This window comes from Sturnira hondurensis, unplaced genomic scaffold (genome assembly GCF_014824575.4).
Source record: "Sturnira hondurensis isolate 20B ecotype Veracruz unplaced genomic scaffold, ASM1482457v3 Scaffold0010128, whole genome shotgun sequence".
Taxonomy (NCBI): Eukaryota; Metazoa; Chordata; class Mammalia; order Chiroptera; family Phyllostomidae; genus Sturnira; species Sturnira hondurensis.
This window is the reverse complement of record NW_028082759.1, coordinates 10,983,321-11,001,592: the sequence shown is the minus strand read 5'-3', so window position 1 is coordinate 11,001,592 and position 18,272 is coordinate 10,983,321. Positions and strand designations below refer to the sequence as shown.

Genomic DNA, 18,272 nt, shown 5'->3' with positions numbered 1-18,272 from the left:
AGAAGAAAACTTTCTAGAAGATTACATTTTACAGCCATGAAATTAAACTAAGCATAACAGGATAGACTTCGGAATTAACAGGAAAAAAGGTGAAAGGCCATGTTAAGAAATTTGAGCTTTAAGGTTTGAATGCAGGGGACTAACACAATCAGTTTGCATTTTAGAAAATCGCTTTGGTGATTGTGCAGGAAATGGATCACAGAGAAGCAAGTCAAGAGGTAGAAAGGCTAGTTCGGAAGCTGTTGCAGTGATGAGAGATGACTGGACCAGAAGGGTAACAACAAAGATACAGAGAAGAGGACAGAATCAAGAGCCACAAAGGAAACGGATTCAACAGAATCTGGTAACTGACTGGCTGGCTGTATTTATGGTGAAGGAGAGAGTTAAGAACTCCACCCAGGTTTCTGACTTAGGCAACCTGAGGTATGTCACTCAGTGAGATGTGGAACCTTGGAGAAGATAGCTTAAGGATGAGAAATATAAGTTAAAGACATCACAAGACTATGAAAAAGAAACCCAGACACATTATAGTCTTACAGTGTACATTCATTAAATAAGCAAGTGGAGAGAATTGGGATATATTGCAAAAGCTCAATGGACCAATTCCTAGTTATTCATGAGTTATACAGAGTTCATGAAAATCAGCAAACACTAGTTTCAGTCTGCTCCCACCAGCAAACCTTTCGAGGAGGCTGTTGGATGTCGGTGTCCCCAACGATTCACTGCCCTCCGGGTGGAAGGACTATCCACCCACTCGAGGTACCAGGTGACTTGCAGGACCTCCTGCAAAAGGATTACACTTCCCGGAATCACATAAAGCTGACCAAAGAAATGTGAGTAGAAGTGATACATGCTGCTTTGGGGCAGGAGTCTTAAAGCCAGCACGTGGTTTGTCCATTGCTCCTCTTCCCAGATAATGTGAATGCTGAGAAAAAATCTACATCTACTAAGGGCTCCTGGTAGATAAGCAGGCTCAAACTAAAAAAAACAAAACAAAGAAGAGCCCAGCAGCCCTTTCTACACAGGAGCCTCCTGCACAAACCTTACTTTGGGGAGAAGAGGCCTGCACTGAACTACCTACCTGTGCATTGAACAGCCTGCATGATGTTTCTGCCCTCTGAGACTGCCCTTACAAACTCCTGGAATCCTGTTTTAACCACTAAGACCAAGGCTTTCCCCATCTGATTGGAGACGCATAGCTCCGACCAACCAGAGTAGCTGACCAATTAAGACAGTGCCTTTTAGGCCAAACTGTATTGATTTGCAGCCCTCATTTGCATGAGGACATACCAATCAGGGACCAGGGGCAGGTACTTCTGTTGTCCTAACCAGCTCTCCACTCTCCTCTGGCTCTGAGAGCGCACTTTCCTTTTCCACCAGACTGAAGACGGTGCTCCCCTGGCCAAGCTGAAACAGAGATGTCTCACCAGAGCAGACGAGAGCAGCGCCAAGCAGACCAGCGAAGAGAAAAGCAGAGCAGAGCAGTCTAGCCAAAGAGGGGCCCGGCGCCAGGGCTGCCCCAGAGCTGCGCTGTTTCCACAGCCTGTGCTGTATCACAGTTAAGCTGTTTTGTACTGAATAAAGTCTCCTCTTCCCCACACCCCAGACTGGGGATCCATGACTGGCACCAACGAGGTATACTGCTCCTTCAGCCAGGATCCCAGAATGACGCAGACAAGTGAGCCAGAGCCTAGGATCATCAATTGAACGTGACTGTTAAAAGATACTGGGCTCTCCCGGTTGTTCATTACCACGGCATCAACAACAAAATGTGAGGGATACTGGTGTATAACAAATAACAATGTTTATTAGTTTCCGCTCTTCAAGTCAAATTTCCTGGTGATCTGCTAAGCAGTAATCTGATGGGAAAATAAAATGTTGTCCCAAGGATCTCAAAGAATTTTAAAAACCTGACAGGAACGTGATATTCTGGAGTCAGCAAACTTCTTCTGTAAAGGGCTATCTGGTAAATACTTTAGTCTTGCGAGCCACAAAAACAGCCATATACAATATATAAATGAGGAGCACACCTGTGCTGTAATGAAACTTTGTTTACCAACACAGGGGGTGAGCCACATTTGGCCTACAGGTCTGTAGTTTCCAGACCCCCAGTCTAAACCCTGTGCACTATCAGTGAGGAGTCTGAGATGCCAAGTAGACTAAGGTCACGCAGCTGGCTAAAGATGGGCTGTGCATTAGCATGCAGCGCTCCCCAGTCGACTCCTCTAGACAAGGTTTGGGGTGGGTCACGGGATAGAGATGGAAGAAAAAATAAGGCAGAGAATCAGAGAATATTAAGGTGAGTTTTGATTACGTTAAACAGCTTTTAACAGTTTGATTATGAATGAGGATTTGCTTTTCAAGAGATTATGGTTGTCATAAAAACAAGTGAGTGTCTTAAAACTGAACAGGTGAACAAGTGATAAATTAGGCAGTGTTTGAAAAATGATTTTCACAGGAAATGATTATATCCCTCCTTCCTACTATCCCTCCTTCCTATCATTTCCTGGGACACTTTACCAATCATTTGTTTTATCAACAGGACAGCATTTGCTATGATCATTGCAATAACCTATCTTGAGGCAAAACAGGTTTTTAAAAAGTACCATAGTACGAGCAATAAATACACTAGACCAGCAGCGGGCAATTATTTCTCATGGTATTTTAAATTTATTTTTCTTTAATTTTCAAAGTAATACTCATTGGAGGACACGCAAACAACACAGACGTATATAAATTGACACACTCCAGCTCTCCTCAATTTCATTCCCCTGAGTGTTAACACATGACTGACTTACATCAAAACAGTGTAATAAAGCTACTTTCTCTGAGCCAACTCCCCAAAACAAAGAGGAATATGGAGTTCCTCTGGCCAGACAGCCCTTTCCAGGTCATGTTTTAAAAAACAACAGGGAGGTCAGAGGTTGTCTGCAACCTACAAATGAGAAAAGCAATCTGCTCGTGCACTCTTAACCCAATGAGTGAGGCTCCCGACATACTTGATAGCACTACTGTAGAATGCAAGAACACTTCAAAAATGAGTAAGAACAGTCATTTCTTCTCTTTGGATATTCTATTGGGAAAACAGGTCAATTTGCTCATAAAAAGACCAAGAATCTTTCACTGGTTTTGAAATCCAGACTAGAGCGATCAGTAAAATCAGCAACGTAAGAAACTCCAGAAGTCTGTCCTGCATAAAAGCAATGAAAATAACTGCCAGAATCCACTGTTTTGGAACTCTGGAAACCAACCATACACTTGCAGAAACTACTTGCTCCTGCCCTTAAGTATAGTAAAACAATTCAGATAAACTAGCTGGGTTTTGCTGGAGTAGTGAGCTTTGTGGCATTTCCCCATTCTCCAGCTCAGCAGTAGCCTTGAAATAACAGCCTGCCTTCCTGGTACCGGTACCAGTACCAGTATCAAAGATGGCAGAACTGACCTCATTCACAAAGAACAGTAATAATTTGTTTTGCCCTATCTGGTGGTGTGCACTGGGCGACTGGCACAAAAGACAACTTTATCTTCTCACCAAACTCAGAACTCCCCAAGTGCTAAAAAGTGACTAGCCGGGGGGAGTTGGTTGAAAACATTTACAAGCAAAAAACAGTTGGTGCTGCACCAGACAATGAATAATAATAGTCGGGGCAAACGAGAGACTAACCAAAGAGGTTGGGAGGGAAGGCTGGAGAACTGGAAGCTTTGGAGAATAAGGGCTTTGAAAAGCTTCCACATATTCTTGGGGATCAAGAAGACCACGTCCATCCCGGGATGGGTACATGCTCAGAAAAGACCTGAGAAGGCCCTGATCTGGGTGAAGACGGTCTGGGTGACCATCTTTGTCCCCCTATATCCTGTGTCACTAACTTCAGGTCCTGCACAAGTGGGGAGAGAGGTTAAGGGAAGCTCTGGGGCGATACACAGGGCCCATCTGCAGAGACTGAGAGATTCTGCCTTCGATGGGTGGCTCCATTGGTTGGACCGTTGTCCCCTACACCGAAAGATGTGGGTTCAATTCCTGGTCAGGGAACAGATTCAGATTGCAGGTTCCATCCCTGGTCAGGATGAATACAGGAAGCAACTGATGGATGTGTCTTAAAAACATCCGTTCTTTGTTAGAGGAATTACTTAAGTTCCTGGAATACATGAAGCATTAGGTAAGGTTGATCATTTTTTTTCAGACATGCTAAACAGTTGCTACTTTTATTAAATTCAAAGAATAGGTTCATTGAGATCGTCTCCCACTTTTAAAAAACCCTATGCATTTTAGACAGACAGAAGAAGGGCCTGGGGGAAAGAGAGGAAGAAAATCCACGTGACAGAGAAATCACCCAGTGGCCTCCCCACGCCTGGTTGGGGGATGGAACCTGCAACCCAGGTCCGCACTGACCAGGAGAACCGCACCCTCACCCTCTCCATGCGCGGGGCGACAGTCCAACCACCTGAGCCACCGGCTGGCTCAGAAGTCGGTACTTCTGAAAAACCTACTACAGCATTAAGAAACCTAGTTTCCGATTAAAAGGCAAAGAATGAAAGCATATTGCAATTAAACCACCTAATTCTTCATCATACTATGAAACACTCACTGTTGACCTGTGAGGTCATCATTCCAGATTACGTTTTACAGGGTCTACAAAATCCTGACACTCGAGGGGGTCCTGAGCAGTCCACGTACTACATAAGTACTTGTCATCCTATTTAAAGCAACAAATGTGCTCTAATTAAGGGTTAGTACTAAATGACCGGTATCATTGACCCTCTCCGGGAAAGACTGTCAAATGACAACCTTCTTTTCCCAAGTCTAGGAACCTTAGCAACCTTGGACTTGTCACTTGCTTTGCCCCCCTGTATCCTGTGTCACTAACTGGTCAATCCTTCCTCAAAAAGTATTTCCCCACACCCACCGTGCACACTGTTCCACACACAGGTGGGGTTTAGGGTGTTAAGAGCGAGCAGCAGCTGCAACTAACGGCGACTTCGACCTTCCCAGGGCCCCTCTCTCCCCACCTGAAAACTGGCCTCCTCCTCTCGCCCCAATCACCAAGGCCACGTTTGAACCGGGGCCCCAGGGGGGCGGCAACCGTCGAGTGCTCACGCGCAGAACCCCCGGCTGTTGCTGGAGCGCGCAGAACACGTGTGCGCAGGCCCCGTGCAGGCGGCAGGGGCACCTGGGGAAGGGCAGGGGCGCTCAGGCTGCACCACGGCCGCCTAGGAGGCCCCGAAGGAAAGCGTGAGGAAGGGCTTGTGTGCTGGACCTGACGTCTATTTGCTCAGCTCAAAGCCTGGCGCCAGCGGTACTGGTGGCAGCAAGTGGCAAATGTCTAAAGTGCTTCTAAAAAAAGGGAAGAGGACTATGTGCAAGTTCTTGCGTGTTAAAACACATTGCTTCTTCTCAACGGGGTAAGCCATGTGCAGCAGTGGAATTCACTTTCCATCATTGTGTACGCAAGGATTTGGGTTAGGTAGTCAAGCAAACAAAAAAAATGAAGGTTACATTAGATCATTTTTTAAAAATTGTTTTCTACTTGATAGGTATGTCTTCAACAGAAGTGCCAGGCACTGTTGTGACTCATGGGGCCATAACAGTGATTTTCAACCGGTGTGCCACAAGAATTTTCAAAAGATGCAATACCTGAAAATTTAGACAGGGACACAGACCGCTTTTCCCTTAATCGGTCAAATAAAAAAAATAACAATAGCCATCTGGTGTGAATGAATCAAAATTATAATTTTGGGGGGTCAGATTGTCAAAAAATATATTTTTTGGTTTGCTGCAGAATTTTAGTGCATAATTAGTATATGTGTACCATGAGATAAAAAAAAAATTTGAAGATTGCGGAGCTATAACAAAGAACAAAACAAGTGTCTTACTTCACAGAACTCATTACTGAAAGCCAGGCTGTTGGCTCACGCATGGAATCTGCCAATTTTACTCTCTTCATTCTAGGGAGAGAGAGTAACCTCGAACAGCCTCAGGGCCAAGGTCCCACTCACAGAAGCAGCTGCTGGTGATTCTCAGTCCTGGAATACAGCCAGCAAGGTGAGCATCCAGGCAAAGGAACCAGGCAGGGGTGAGTCTGAAAAGGTAACTGTCTGTCATAGGCCTCTCAACTGGCATGAAAACCTTACTCAAAAGGGACACTCTGTACAGGATGGTGGCTGCCCGTCCTACTTAGAGCCTCGTCCTTGGGGAGGCTGACTGTCGGAGAAACAAAGAGAGCCAGTTACTTCAGTAACTGCAGAAGCCCTGGGCACAGAGGTAAACTGAGTCACAAAAACAGTGGTGTTACTGACACAAGGAATTAACTGTCATCCCAGTTTACAAAGGCATGTTTTCTGAAGTAGTTACTTGCTGCCACTTTCTGGGGTTACTCTTGTTTCCAGATGACTTTTGAAGTGACTTCTTGTGTGTACAAACTTACCTACGCATCCTGATAATAAGCCTGCACCAGCTGCCCCAGATTACTGGAATCTGGCCCCTATTTCTTGCAATCAGATAATATAACTATCACATATCTTACTTCCCAGTTATTTCAATGATAGCTCCTTATGTCATTCTTCCTGTGCAGCCTTATCTTCCACATAAGCTAATAGAAGGACTGAGTAAAGTTCATGTACAAAATGCAGGGTGGGTTTATTTTGTTTGACTGAAAGTCAGCACAATTTGTGATGGAAGAACAGAACAGTTCAAATCACAAGAAATCACACTGAAACCTCTAAACGTCCCCTTTTTAAATAGGAGCCTAAGCTGTCTCTCACCTCACACAGAACTACAACACTCCAGCTCCCCAGCAACCACTCCAGAAGTAACTAAGCAGGAAATCGGAGGGTGGGGCCGTAAGCATGTCCTTTTCAGGGCTCCCCAGTAGATCCTGCTGCCCAGCCAGCATCCAGAACCCTGGCACTGAGGCGGGGGTAACTGGGGGTCTGCAGCAGCAGCATCACCTGGAGTTCGTGAGAAATGCAGAATCTCAAGCTCCACCCCAACCTGCTCAATCAGGACCTGCACTTTGTCACAAAGCTCTCCAGGTGGATTTGCAGGCATATTAAAGTTGAAAAACTACTGTTTAGGGGTGCCATTGCTACAGAAGTGCGACAAATTCCAAAGCATGTTATAAAGTTCAATGCCTCAAGAAATTTTCTATGAAAAAGAAACAGGAAGAGAACAGCATGAGAAAAGACATGTTTGTGCTATTAGGCATTTCACATTAAGCTTCTAATTAATAGGAACATTCACATGCAAGCCTGCACATTTTAAAACTTGCAACACCACTCACTCCCAATGAATCCCACTTACAAACCGCATGCTCCACTGAGTTCTGCCTCAGAAAGCGCTGGTGACACCAGTCTACCTCGTCACCTCCAGAGAGCTCCAAGTGTCTCCGCTAAGCTGAGTGACACCAGTCTACCTCATCACCCCCAGAGAGCTCTTAATTCTCTCCACTAAGCTAAGTGTGTATGTGGAGAGGGAGTCCTTGTGACTTGTGAGGAAATACACAGGGGGGTGGTGACAAGGTACAAGGTGCCTTGGTGACAAGGCAAGAGGGGACCGTTTACATGGGTGACCCCATGCTGGGGGGGCCTGCCCTTTTGGTGTGTGAACACCCTGTCCTAGGTTCAAAGGGCTGTTTGGAAATGGCAACATTTAATGCCAGAAAAACGAATTATCCATATGCCACGCAAACATTTTCTCCTGTGCCACCTCTCAGAGAAAAAGCCTTTAGCTGTCCTCCAGTAAAGCGATTCCTTGATTAATGTCGCTTCAGGGAATAACACGCCAGCACAGGGAAGGCAGCCATAATGAAAGTAAATGAACTCTTGAATCCTAAGCAGCGGCCCTGGCTTGCATCATAGGGCTCTTTCAGCAACTGCGCTTGTTCATCTCATATGCATCAGAGTAGAGGCGAAACCACCTCCCTTCACGGCTTCTATTTATTTAATCCCTGGGAAGTATTCAAACCTAGAACTAAGTAAAAGGACAAACACAGAAAACTGTTTTCAGATTCTATAGGGTTCCTTTTTAGTACATCGCGCACAAGAACTTGAGGTTTACAACCATGTTCCCCATAAAGTCATAGAGTAGTTAAAGAAGAATTCCCATTCAAAAGATGCAAATAAAGATGGGGGGCAGGGAGAGAGCTCTAAGTGATTTGTCCAAGGTGACATCACAATAAAATACAAAGTAACAACAAGAATCCAGGTATCCTGCCCTGGCTGGTGTAGCTCAGGGATTGGGCATGGGCCTGCGAACCACACGATCGCAGTTCGATTCCCAGTCAGGGCACATGCCTGGGTTGCGGGCCAGTTCCCGGCAGGGGACACACCAGAGGCAACCACACATTGATGTTTCTCTCTCTCTCTCTCTCTCCCCTCCCTTTCACCTCTAAAGATAAGTAAATAAAATCTAGAAAAAATAAATTTAAAAAAAGAATCTAGGTATCCTAAGGGAAATTTATGTTAACAAATTGCATTATAGCCTAGTGGTGAGAGGAGAGAAAGGGGATCAGGTTAGGATTTGTATCAGTTAGAAAGTGCATTCAGGGCCTAGTTATAGAGACCTAAGACAACTATGGCTTAAACAAGACAAGAAGTTTTTTCTTTCTTTTTTTCTCAAATAGTGGTGGAGGCAGTCAAAAGTTCAGATGATGCCCTGGCTAGTGTGGCTCAGTGGATTGAGCGCAGGCTGCGAACTAAAGGGTCGTCAGTTCAATTCCCAGTCAGGGCACGTGCCTGGGTTATAGGTCCGGTTCCCTGTGACAGCCACATGAGAGGCAACGGCACACTGATGTTTTACTCCCTCTCTTTCTCCCTCCCTTCCCCCCTCTCTAAAAATAAATAAATTAAAGATCAAATAAATAAATAAAAATAAAAGGAAAAAAAAAGCTCAGATGATGACTTCTAACATTGGGGAACTGAGATTCTACCTCCTTTTCTGCTCCACCACACTCAGTGCATGGATTCCATCTTCAAGGGAACCTCATGGCCCAGAGGGGCTGCTGTGAACTACACATCCTTGTTCCTGGTAGGAAGAGGAAGGAAGATGATAAAGGCAAAAGGATATTCTGTGCAGCTGAGTCCTCTTTAAAGAACTTCCCTAGAAACCCTACCCAGTAACTTTTACTTGCATCTCCTCAGCAGGCTGGTACAAGTACTTTTTCTAGGTGGCAAACTGCCACCGTCAGCCGCACAAAGTTCGGGAAGATGAATGGCTTGAATAATGGGTAGGCAACCAGAAGTCTCTGCCACAGAATCCTACTGTGTGTCACTTGCTGGCTATATGACCCCAAATACACTATTTACTCCCTCTAGGCTTTAGGTTGTAAAAATGAAGGACATCATCACACGGTATGAGGGCTGAGAAAAATAGATGTAAAACAATTAGAATTTATATATTATGCACCCAGTGCACAATAAACATTAACTCACGATTATCCAATTATCCTAGTCCAATGCTTTTCCAAATTCTTCTATTTTAGCTTCCTCTCAATTTCGAAAATTAGGAGTTCATATTAGTCCTCTTTGTACCTACTGATACTCGAGTATGAATGAGTTTGAGTCACAGGGCACCTCAACTGGACATGCATGTGAAAAATGATGTAGTTGGGACTGCCATCCCAGAGGAAATACCTTGCATGCCTTACTCCTCAAATATCTGAAATATTTAAACTCAGCTAAAGAATCTCTGAACTGAGCCAAAGTGATAGTATGTCCCAAAGAAGGACTTGCAATGCTGAAAGGAAAGCTGACATTCTGGCTACCAGATTAAAAATTTAAGGCATTCGCCCTGGCTGGTGTAGCTCAGTGGATTGAGCATGGGATCTCGAATCCAGAGGATCTCGGTTCGATTCCCAGTCAGGGCACATGCCTGGGTTGCAGGCCAGTTCCCAGCAGGAGACACATGAGAGGCAACCATACATTGGTATTTCTCTCCCTCCTTCCCTTCCCCTCTAAAAGATAAATAAATAATTTAAAAAACATTCTTTAAAAAAATTAAAGACATTCTTTAGAATTAGCACCACATACAGCTAAAGAATAACTTAGCTCATTTGCACCTACAGAAATTCCATCTCTGACTTAACACCAACAGAAATCCTTTCCTGCTATTCATGTAATTATTCCCCTTCCCTTTCACATAACATCCCTTGCCTTTACTACATAGTAAGAACACTATTTGGGTTTCTGCCTGAATTCACGCTTCACGAACAGCTACCGTATTTTGCGGGATCTACACTACTGCCTCCAAACTTTGGCCTTTTATCTTTAGGTTAACAACATAAATAAGTGCTAATAATTTTACAGGCATTTACTATGTACCTGGTCATGTTCCAAGGGTATTACATATACTAGCTTAACCATCAAACCCTACATAACAGGTTTTATTAATATCCTCAATTGATAAATAAAGAATGGATGCACAGAGAGGTTAGGTCATTTGTCCAAGGTCACACAGTTAGTAAGAGATGTTCCAAGAAATGAACCAAGGCAGTCTGGTTCTCTTATGCCAAACTCCAGCTGAGAGTCACCATGGACTATTTTTATGTACTTTTCTCCTTTATTTTACTTAAAGATTTAATTTATTTACTTTCAGAGAGAGAAGGGAGGAAGGGAGGGAGAAAGGGAGAGAAACACTGATGTGTGAGAGAAACTTTGATCGGTGTCTCTCTTCACCCCTAAATGGGGACCTGGCTCGAAACCCAGGCATGTGCCCTGACAGAGAATCAAACCCTTGACCTTTTGGTTCACAGGCTGGTGCTCAGTCCACTGAGCCACACCAGCCAGGGCTACATACTTATCTCCTTGAAAATGTATTTAGCCTTACCCTCCCTATTCTGTTTCGTGTTCTTTAAAAGCAGGGATACTATTCCGTAAATTCCTCATAGTCCCTGTATTTTCTACACCATTTTGCATTCAGTATATTGATGGGGATAAAAGAACTCAGTGAGTACACGATTTTTAAACAATGTGTAAATATATTTATAGTTTCCATGGGTCTTATAATAACTTTCTCAAAATAAATGAGAACTCTGGAATTCTAATAAAAACAGGAAGATGATGGCCCAGAATAATTAATGCAGTTTCCCAAAACTTTTTTAAAAGATTTATTTACTTATTTATTTTTAGAGAGGGGAAGGAAGAAAGAGAAACATCAGTGTGGTGGTGCCTCTTGCACACCCCCTGCTGAGGACCTGGCCTGCATCCCAGGCATGTGCCCTGACTGGGAATCAAACTGGTGACCCTTTAGTTTGAAGGCTGGCACTCAATCCACTGAGCCACACCAGCCAGGGCTAGAAAGTAGAGCCACAAACTCTGAGCTACATGTTATATGAATCAACTCAAAGAAACTGTAGTTTGTAACTTGAAACACACAACAGAGGCAACTGAGGTGCAGTTATACCTAACTGTGGTATTTTAGATTAAGCCCTCAATATTTCTGAGTGTTAATTTACATTTACATCTGAGTGTTATCTTTAGTATGGAAATAAAAAAATTTACATTCTTTCCTTTCAGGGTCTTTAAGAATCAAGTTAAAGCCCTGGCTGGTGTAGCTTAGTGGATTGAACATGGGCCTGTGAACCAAAGGATCGAGGTTCAATTCCCAGGTGGGGCACATGCCTGGGTTGCAGGCCAGGTCCCCAGTGGGGGCCATGTGAGAGGCAACCATACATTGATATTTCTCTCCCTCTCTCCTTCCCTTCCCCTCTAAAGATAAATAAATAGAAATTTTTATTAAAAATTTTAAAAAAGAATCAAGTTAAATTAGGCTGTGAAAGCCCTTCCCAAGCAGGGGGGAAAACAGATGTAAAGTATTTCTAAATATATAACTAGGAACATGCAAGTATAATCATGTAAGGCATTAATAGCAACTAACTGTTATTAAAAGCCAGTAGGATAGTTTGGAAAAACATGAACTTTCAGGTCAGAAAGACCAGAATTCAAGTTCTCATTCCACCAATTACTAGCTGATAGACCTTGGACAAGTTTCTCATAAGTTTCTGAGCCTCAATCCTTTCAATTATAAAATGGAGAAATAGTACCTACTTAACAGGGTTTAAACATATAAGAGGCATAGTGAACACAACCAATTTTATTCTGTGCCCTTATGCTGACAATATTGATTAATTTACTCAAAACATATCAGAGAACTTACATCACTTCTTCCAGAGTTTCCCATAAAGAAATCAACATATAAAAAGAATAGTCTCTTTAATATTTCCTAAACCCTATTTAATGCCGGCCACTCTTCTGGGCAATTAGGGGAGGACCTAGAATGTTGTGTCCCAGGCCCCGCAGATCAGTTAGAGATTCTCAGACCCAGGTGACAGTCTGCTGAAAGCTATACCACCTCTCTCCAGAGAAGGTTACAAAACTTTTAGGAGACAACACAGGAGATAAAGGCGAATATATTCATGACCCTGGGCAAGGGGACAGTGAGGGGAGGAGGGACACTATAAAGAAAAAGATTCATAAGTATGCCTATATTAAAATTAAGAATTTCCACATCAAAAGAGACCTTAAAATTTCAAAAATAAGCCGGAGTGGAAGATATTTGCAATATACACATTCCCAAAAAGTTGAGATTCTTGTGTAAAGAATGCCAACAAATCAGTAAAATATGACAGACAAAAAGTGTGACACATGTTTATACAATGAAAATAATCCACAGCTGTATGTAACAATATGCATAAATCTTACCAACTATTAAGTGAAAAAAGCATGACATCAAAGAATACATACAGGATGATTCTCCTCACAGATCTTGTAAAACAGGAAAAATGAAACCATATTGTATAGGGATGCATATGTTATGCATATGCGTGTAGGAAAAACTGTACAGAAGAATAAGGGGTTAATAATCACAAAAGAGAAAAAAAGTGGAATTGAGAAGGATCAGAGTCTGCTTCTGGGTTACTGACATTATTCTTTCTTGACTTTGGACACCGGTTACAAGGATTTTACAGGCCTACTGTTTTACTGAGCTTCGTTCACTTTATTGTGCCTCACAGCACCTGCGTTAAAGGGAAGACCCTCCTCCACCAGCGAAAAGATAACTCACTCTATTGCGGTGGTCTCAAATTGAACCTGCAGTATCTCTGAGGTATGCCTGCATGTTATAATTTATAGCTTTTTGTATGCAATTCTGAATGCACCTTGCAAAAACAAACTAATATACTTCCTGGTACCACCACACCCAAAGTTAGCAGGGAGAGGGGGAGTTCGGATTCCCTCAAGTCCCTAAGCCCCAAATGGATGGTGTCAAGCTACAGGGAGACCAAAGAAAAAGAAAATCTTTAGACTGGGAAATGGCAAGGGAAGGAGGAAGTGATGAGAACAGGAAAGGTGAGAGACTGGAAAGAAACACAAAGCAGAAGAAAGAGGAGGCCTCGGGGTCAGTGCATGCTTTCACTTGGAGAGGGAACATCATGCAGTCACAGACAGAAGGAACAAATGCCCAAGCTTGGTAAGGAATGTGACGGTGTCTGAAAACCACAGTAACTAATGAGGGGATGGAGGAGTAGAGCTTCCAAAGAAATGTAAACTGAAATAATGAATCCCCGAAGAAAGAAGACCAGTGATGGCAAGTTAACCCTCTACCCACTCCTTAATTTCTCTGCCCCTCGCCCCTTAATGGAGACAGGGTATGTTAAGTGGTTAGAAACGGCAAACATCAGTTTCTGAGTGAAATACACTGTGTCACATCTCAGCAAAATAACTATCAGACAGGAAAAAACCTCTCCGCCAGTCTTGGGAAATTAAGGAACTAGTGAAAGCACCACTTCCACCAGCCTCAGTACTCGTACTGCTGAAGCAAGCACTCCACTGGCTTTGGAATAAATACACGTACTGCAACTAAACGAGAAACGTACACCTGGATCACGTCTAGTCTGACCTCCAGTATGGAGAGCTCTTCACAGTGCGGCCGGCCCTCTGTACAGAAAGTGAAGCTTTTGGCTGAAAGTACTAGGACTCCACGGTAGCCTACACTGTTTAATCAGTAAGTGAATAGAGATATATCTTTGTAAATTTTTTTCTTTATATTCTTGCAAAAAAATATTTACTCATTTCATACTATACCATGAGGTCTGGATCTGTAGTGAACAAAACTATCATTTTCAAAACGGATGGTGTCCAACGTGTTATTCTGATAAGTCCTAATGATGGGCATACAGAACTATTTTTAAGGTTCCGCGATCCTACCAAGGGCATCAAGTTGACCATTTCTTCATACTACACTCAAATTCTATCCTTTCTTACTATCTTCTTCCTTCCACTTGTTCCCCACAGACCCATTAACCCTCTGAATTCTCTAACTTTCTCTCAGGTTAAAGGAGACACATGGAAAAGCTTGTCCATCACTTAATAGAATATTCACTACATTTCACTTTCTAAAGAGGCTATAACGAATCCTCCTCATCTCTCTCTCTCTCTCATTTCTCCATCTCCCTTTTGTAATCAATTCCCCGGGTTTCTTCTCTCTATTGGATAAGGCTATCCGGTTGGAACCAAAGGCTAAAGAATTCCTATTATGTTTGAAAAGCTGCTGGGAAGAGAGAAAGGGAATCTATATGTATTCACTGTTACACTTATGCGCCAAACTATCTTTGCCTCCTAAGTAACTCCCAAAACACATAAAAGTGATTTTTGGCCCATAAGTGACTCAGTCCAAATGAATTTCATTTGGAATGTTATATTCTGGACGGGGGGGGGGGGGGGGGGGGGGCTCACAAAATAACTCTAAAACAAGTCCTGTAGAAAACTGGTGAGCTCCAGCGGTGTTGGGGGCAGGGAGCAAGGTCACGGGTTCAAACTTGGTAGACGCCAAAATCAGACTAGACTATTAGCACGTGGGTCTACCTGGCTGCCGCAGCCCAGGCAAACCTCTGCGGAGGGGTTTCGTCTTCCCCAGGTCTCTGACTCACCCAGAGATAGGTAATCACCTGGGCCACAAGGTCCGAGGCAGCAGCTCCTGGACTCAGTGAGCGCACCGAAAAATTTGTACTTTGGCCCCTGGGCCCTACCACGGTAGTCACCAGGGTGGATTTCCTCCAGCTCCGCCCGAAAGTGAGGACGAGGATGGATAAGCCAGAATCCGAAAGGTGCTGGTCCCATCGGGGCGGGTGAGGAAGCCGCTGCCTTCCAGGGCAGGACCTGCGGCCCCGGGGCGCGCCCGGCCCTCGGTCCCGCGTCCCCCCTCTCGCTCCCCACGCCCCTCACCTGCGGCCGAGTGGCCCGCGAGCGCACGGCCCCGGGCACGGCGCGAGCCCCCGAGCTCCCGCAGCTCTTCCTCCTCGTCGTCCCACCGCCGGCCTTCAGCCATGGGCGAGGCGCGGAGGCGCAGCTGCGGGACGGCGGAGCAGCACCGGGTACCCCCACGCCAGCACCCTCGGGGGTTGGAGGGCGGCCCCGGGGAAGAAGCTGCAGCAGCGGCGCCGGTGGCGGCGGCGGAATCGGCTACCTCTGCGGGCTCCACCTGCAGCTGGTGGGGGAGCGGCCTGGCGCAGGCCGAGCCGGTTTCCCCGCCTCCTCCTCCTCCTCCCAGCGCACCGGCCTCTTTCTCCCTGTTTTCGCTCTCCCACTCTCTTCCCCCTTCCTCCTTCCCTTCTCCGCCCCGCGGACTTGGAGCCGGGACCCTGTGGGTTCGGCTGCGCCTCCTCGGGGAGGGGTTACCGGCCACCGAGCACACCCGCCCCCCGCCCCGCGCGCGTGCACACACAGTCACACACGCTGGGACCACGGGCTCGCTCCACCAAAACCAACGTACACAAAATAAACAAACTGGGGTGGGGGGAGGTGCCCTGGCCTCTTCCTGCCCTTTCACAGTATTCCGGTGTCAACAGGAAACCCATTTGCTTGACACTTAAACAAAAGGAGGAGGGAGAGGAAGAACCTGCCCCTAGCGGGACTCGGAGAGACGGGACAGCTGGGAGCCGCTGAACTTGGGAACAAACTCTGCTTGGAGTTTAGTCGAGACACTGCGCAATTTTTTTTTTAATTCTCCTTTTCGCCCTTTAAAATTGAGCTTCGCCAGAGCACAGAGGGTTTTTAGGACAATGAAGCTACACGTAGAATGTACAAGGCCGAGAGTGAACCCCTATGTAAACTGGACCTTGGGCGATTGTGTGTCATGTAGCTTCTTCAGTTGTAGAGTGGACCACTGCGGGGGGCCGCGGTGTTGTTACGGGGTGAGGCTCTGCCTGTGTGGGACGGTGGTTATAGGGGAAATTTCAGTCTTAAGCTCACTTTTGCTGTGAGCCTAACACTGTTCTAAAGATTTTATTTATTTATCTTTAGAGGGGAAGGGAAGGAGAGAAGGAGAGAAATAAATCAATGTATGGTTGCCTCTTGTGGATCCCTTGCAGGGAACTGGCCTGCAACTTAGGCATGTGCCCTGACTGGGAATCAAACTGCGATCCTCTGGTTTGCAGGCCCAGGCTCAATCCACTGAGTCACCCAAGCCAGGCTAAATAAAGTCTATATTTTAAAATGTTTTAATTTAGAAAATGATTTCAATGAGGGGGATGGGCTGGGATGGGAGTAAAAGACTGAAAACTGTACTTGAACAACAATATAAATAAATAAATAAATTTTTTAGGAATTAAAAAAAAGAAAAAATGATTTCAAAATATGACCACCATCCTTACAAGGAAATGTACTTGAGAGCCCCGACCCTAATCAACAGAGGCAGTTAGGGCATCGCCTGGTGCAGGGCAGGAGCACTGGCTGTGGAGTCAGAAACTGCAATTTGAGGCACTTAGCTGAGAGACCGCCCCTGGGACAGGTTTTTATTTATTTTGGTGCTGAAGAATGTTTCAAGAAAGTCATTGTGTGTCTGTGCAGCACACATTTTAGGTTCGGCACTTGCACACAGCAAGGAGAAGATACTGGAATCTCAGAAAGAGCTACCCAAGCGGCAGACAGGAACACTACCTGGACTTGAGCCGACAGGACCCTGGCTGGAGGCATGGACAAGCCATGTCTTCATCCTCTTGCTCCATTCCTGGGAGATTGTGAGAGGTCCTAACGTTCAGCGTGCCGGAGAAAAAGAGAGGGAGAAAAGGGTCACCGAAAGTAGAATTGCCTGCCGTACCTGTGTACTCTTTCTTTGCTTTTCAATAGTGGTTGTTGCCACCTAAAAATCTTCCTTCTTTTAGGCAGAATTGAGGTCAAATCCACAAGTGAAAACTTAATTAACTGCTAAGCAGTTAAATAAGTAGACATCTGGAGATCTTGAAATTAAACTTAAAAAAAAAAAAGGTTCTAAGCCTTTAGGGTTATTTTCAGGGTTGGGATTCACTCTGAGTGAAAGAGTATTTGTCACTGAACCTTCAAGGATGACTAATCGTTCCGCAGAGCCTGACCTGACAACAGTGCTACTCCACAAAGCCGTTGGCGTCCGTCCCTCCTGTTTCTCAGTTCTTAGTTTGAGAAAGGTTATGGCTAACGTGCTCTGGGCCTCCCACACAATCAGAGCTTTAGGAATCCGCCGCCTGATTTGGGAGTGCGTGCTCGAGCCCATTTTACATTCGGCAAACATGTATGGTGATCATTTTGTGCCAAGTACCGCACTGGATGCTATAGAGGGTTTCGGAAGAAGAAACAAGATATTTACCTTGAGTCCTGTGGTAGGTGCTTTTCGCATTTTAAATGAACCAAATATGTTTCCAATTATCCATCGACAGGAAGATCCATTGCGTTCACCACCAAAAAGGGCAAAATGTGGTAAATTCTATAATAAAGATATAACCTTAGATAAGGGTGCCAAGGTAAGCCAGTGAAGAAGGAACTGTACTTACAAATGGATATTCACAAGCCAAAGAATGAATTTAAAGCTCTATTTTATACCATATCAAAAATTAACTAAAAATGATTATAGATTTAAACTTTAAGGCTAGAACTATAAAGCTCTTCAAAAGAAAAACACTAAATCTCTGTAACCTTGGGGTACACAGTGGTTTGTTAGGGTGACAGCAAAATGTATACGTGACAAAAAATACTAAGTCGGTACTTGGTAAAAATGATAAACTTGTGCTTCACAGGACATCAAGAAAGTGAAACGACAGCCCTCAAAATGTGAAGAAAATATTTATGTATTTGATAAGGCAGTTGTATACAGAATATGTAAAGAATTGTGTGTGTAACTGAACAATTTTTTTTTAGTTAGCCCAGCCTTAGCTGGCGGCTCAATTGGTTGGAGCATTGTCCCTATACACCAAACGGTGGTGAGTGCAATACTCAGTTTGGGCACATACCTAGGTTGCAGGTTCGATCCCCAG

At 44.6% G+C, this 18,272-nt stretch overlaps 1 protein-coding gene across 4 annotated transcripts in view; it reads right to left on the bottom strand.

The window, feature by feature from the left end:
• The window catches only part of SH3D19 (SH3 domain containing 19), a 150,817-nt gene extending 135,167 nt beyond the window's left edge, over positions 1-15,650 (bottom strand). For 2 of the 4 annotated variants that reach the window (XM_037058411.1, XM_037058414.1), the window contains exon 1: positions 15,214-15,650. In XM_037058411.1, coding sequence (XP_036914306.1) covers positions 15,214-15,316 — 103 coding nt within the window. In that variant the 5' untranslated portion in view covers positions 15,317-15,650. The remainder of the gene's footprint in view (positions 1-15,213) is intronic. The other 2 variants (XM_037058410.1, XM_037058413.1) reach the window with 2 other exon arrangements.
• Between the last annotated feature and the right edge of the window lie 2,622 nt (positions 15,651-18,272).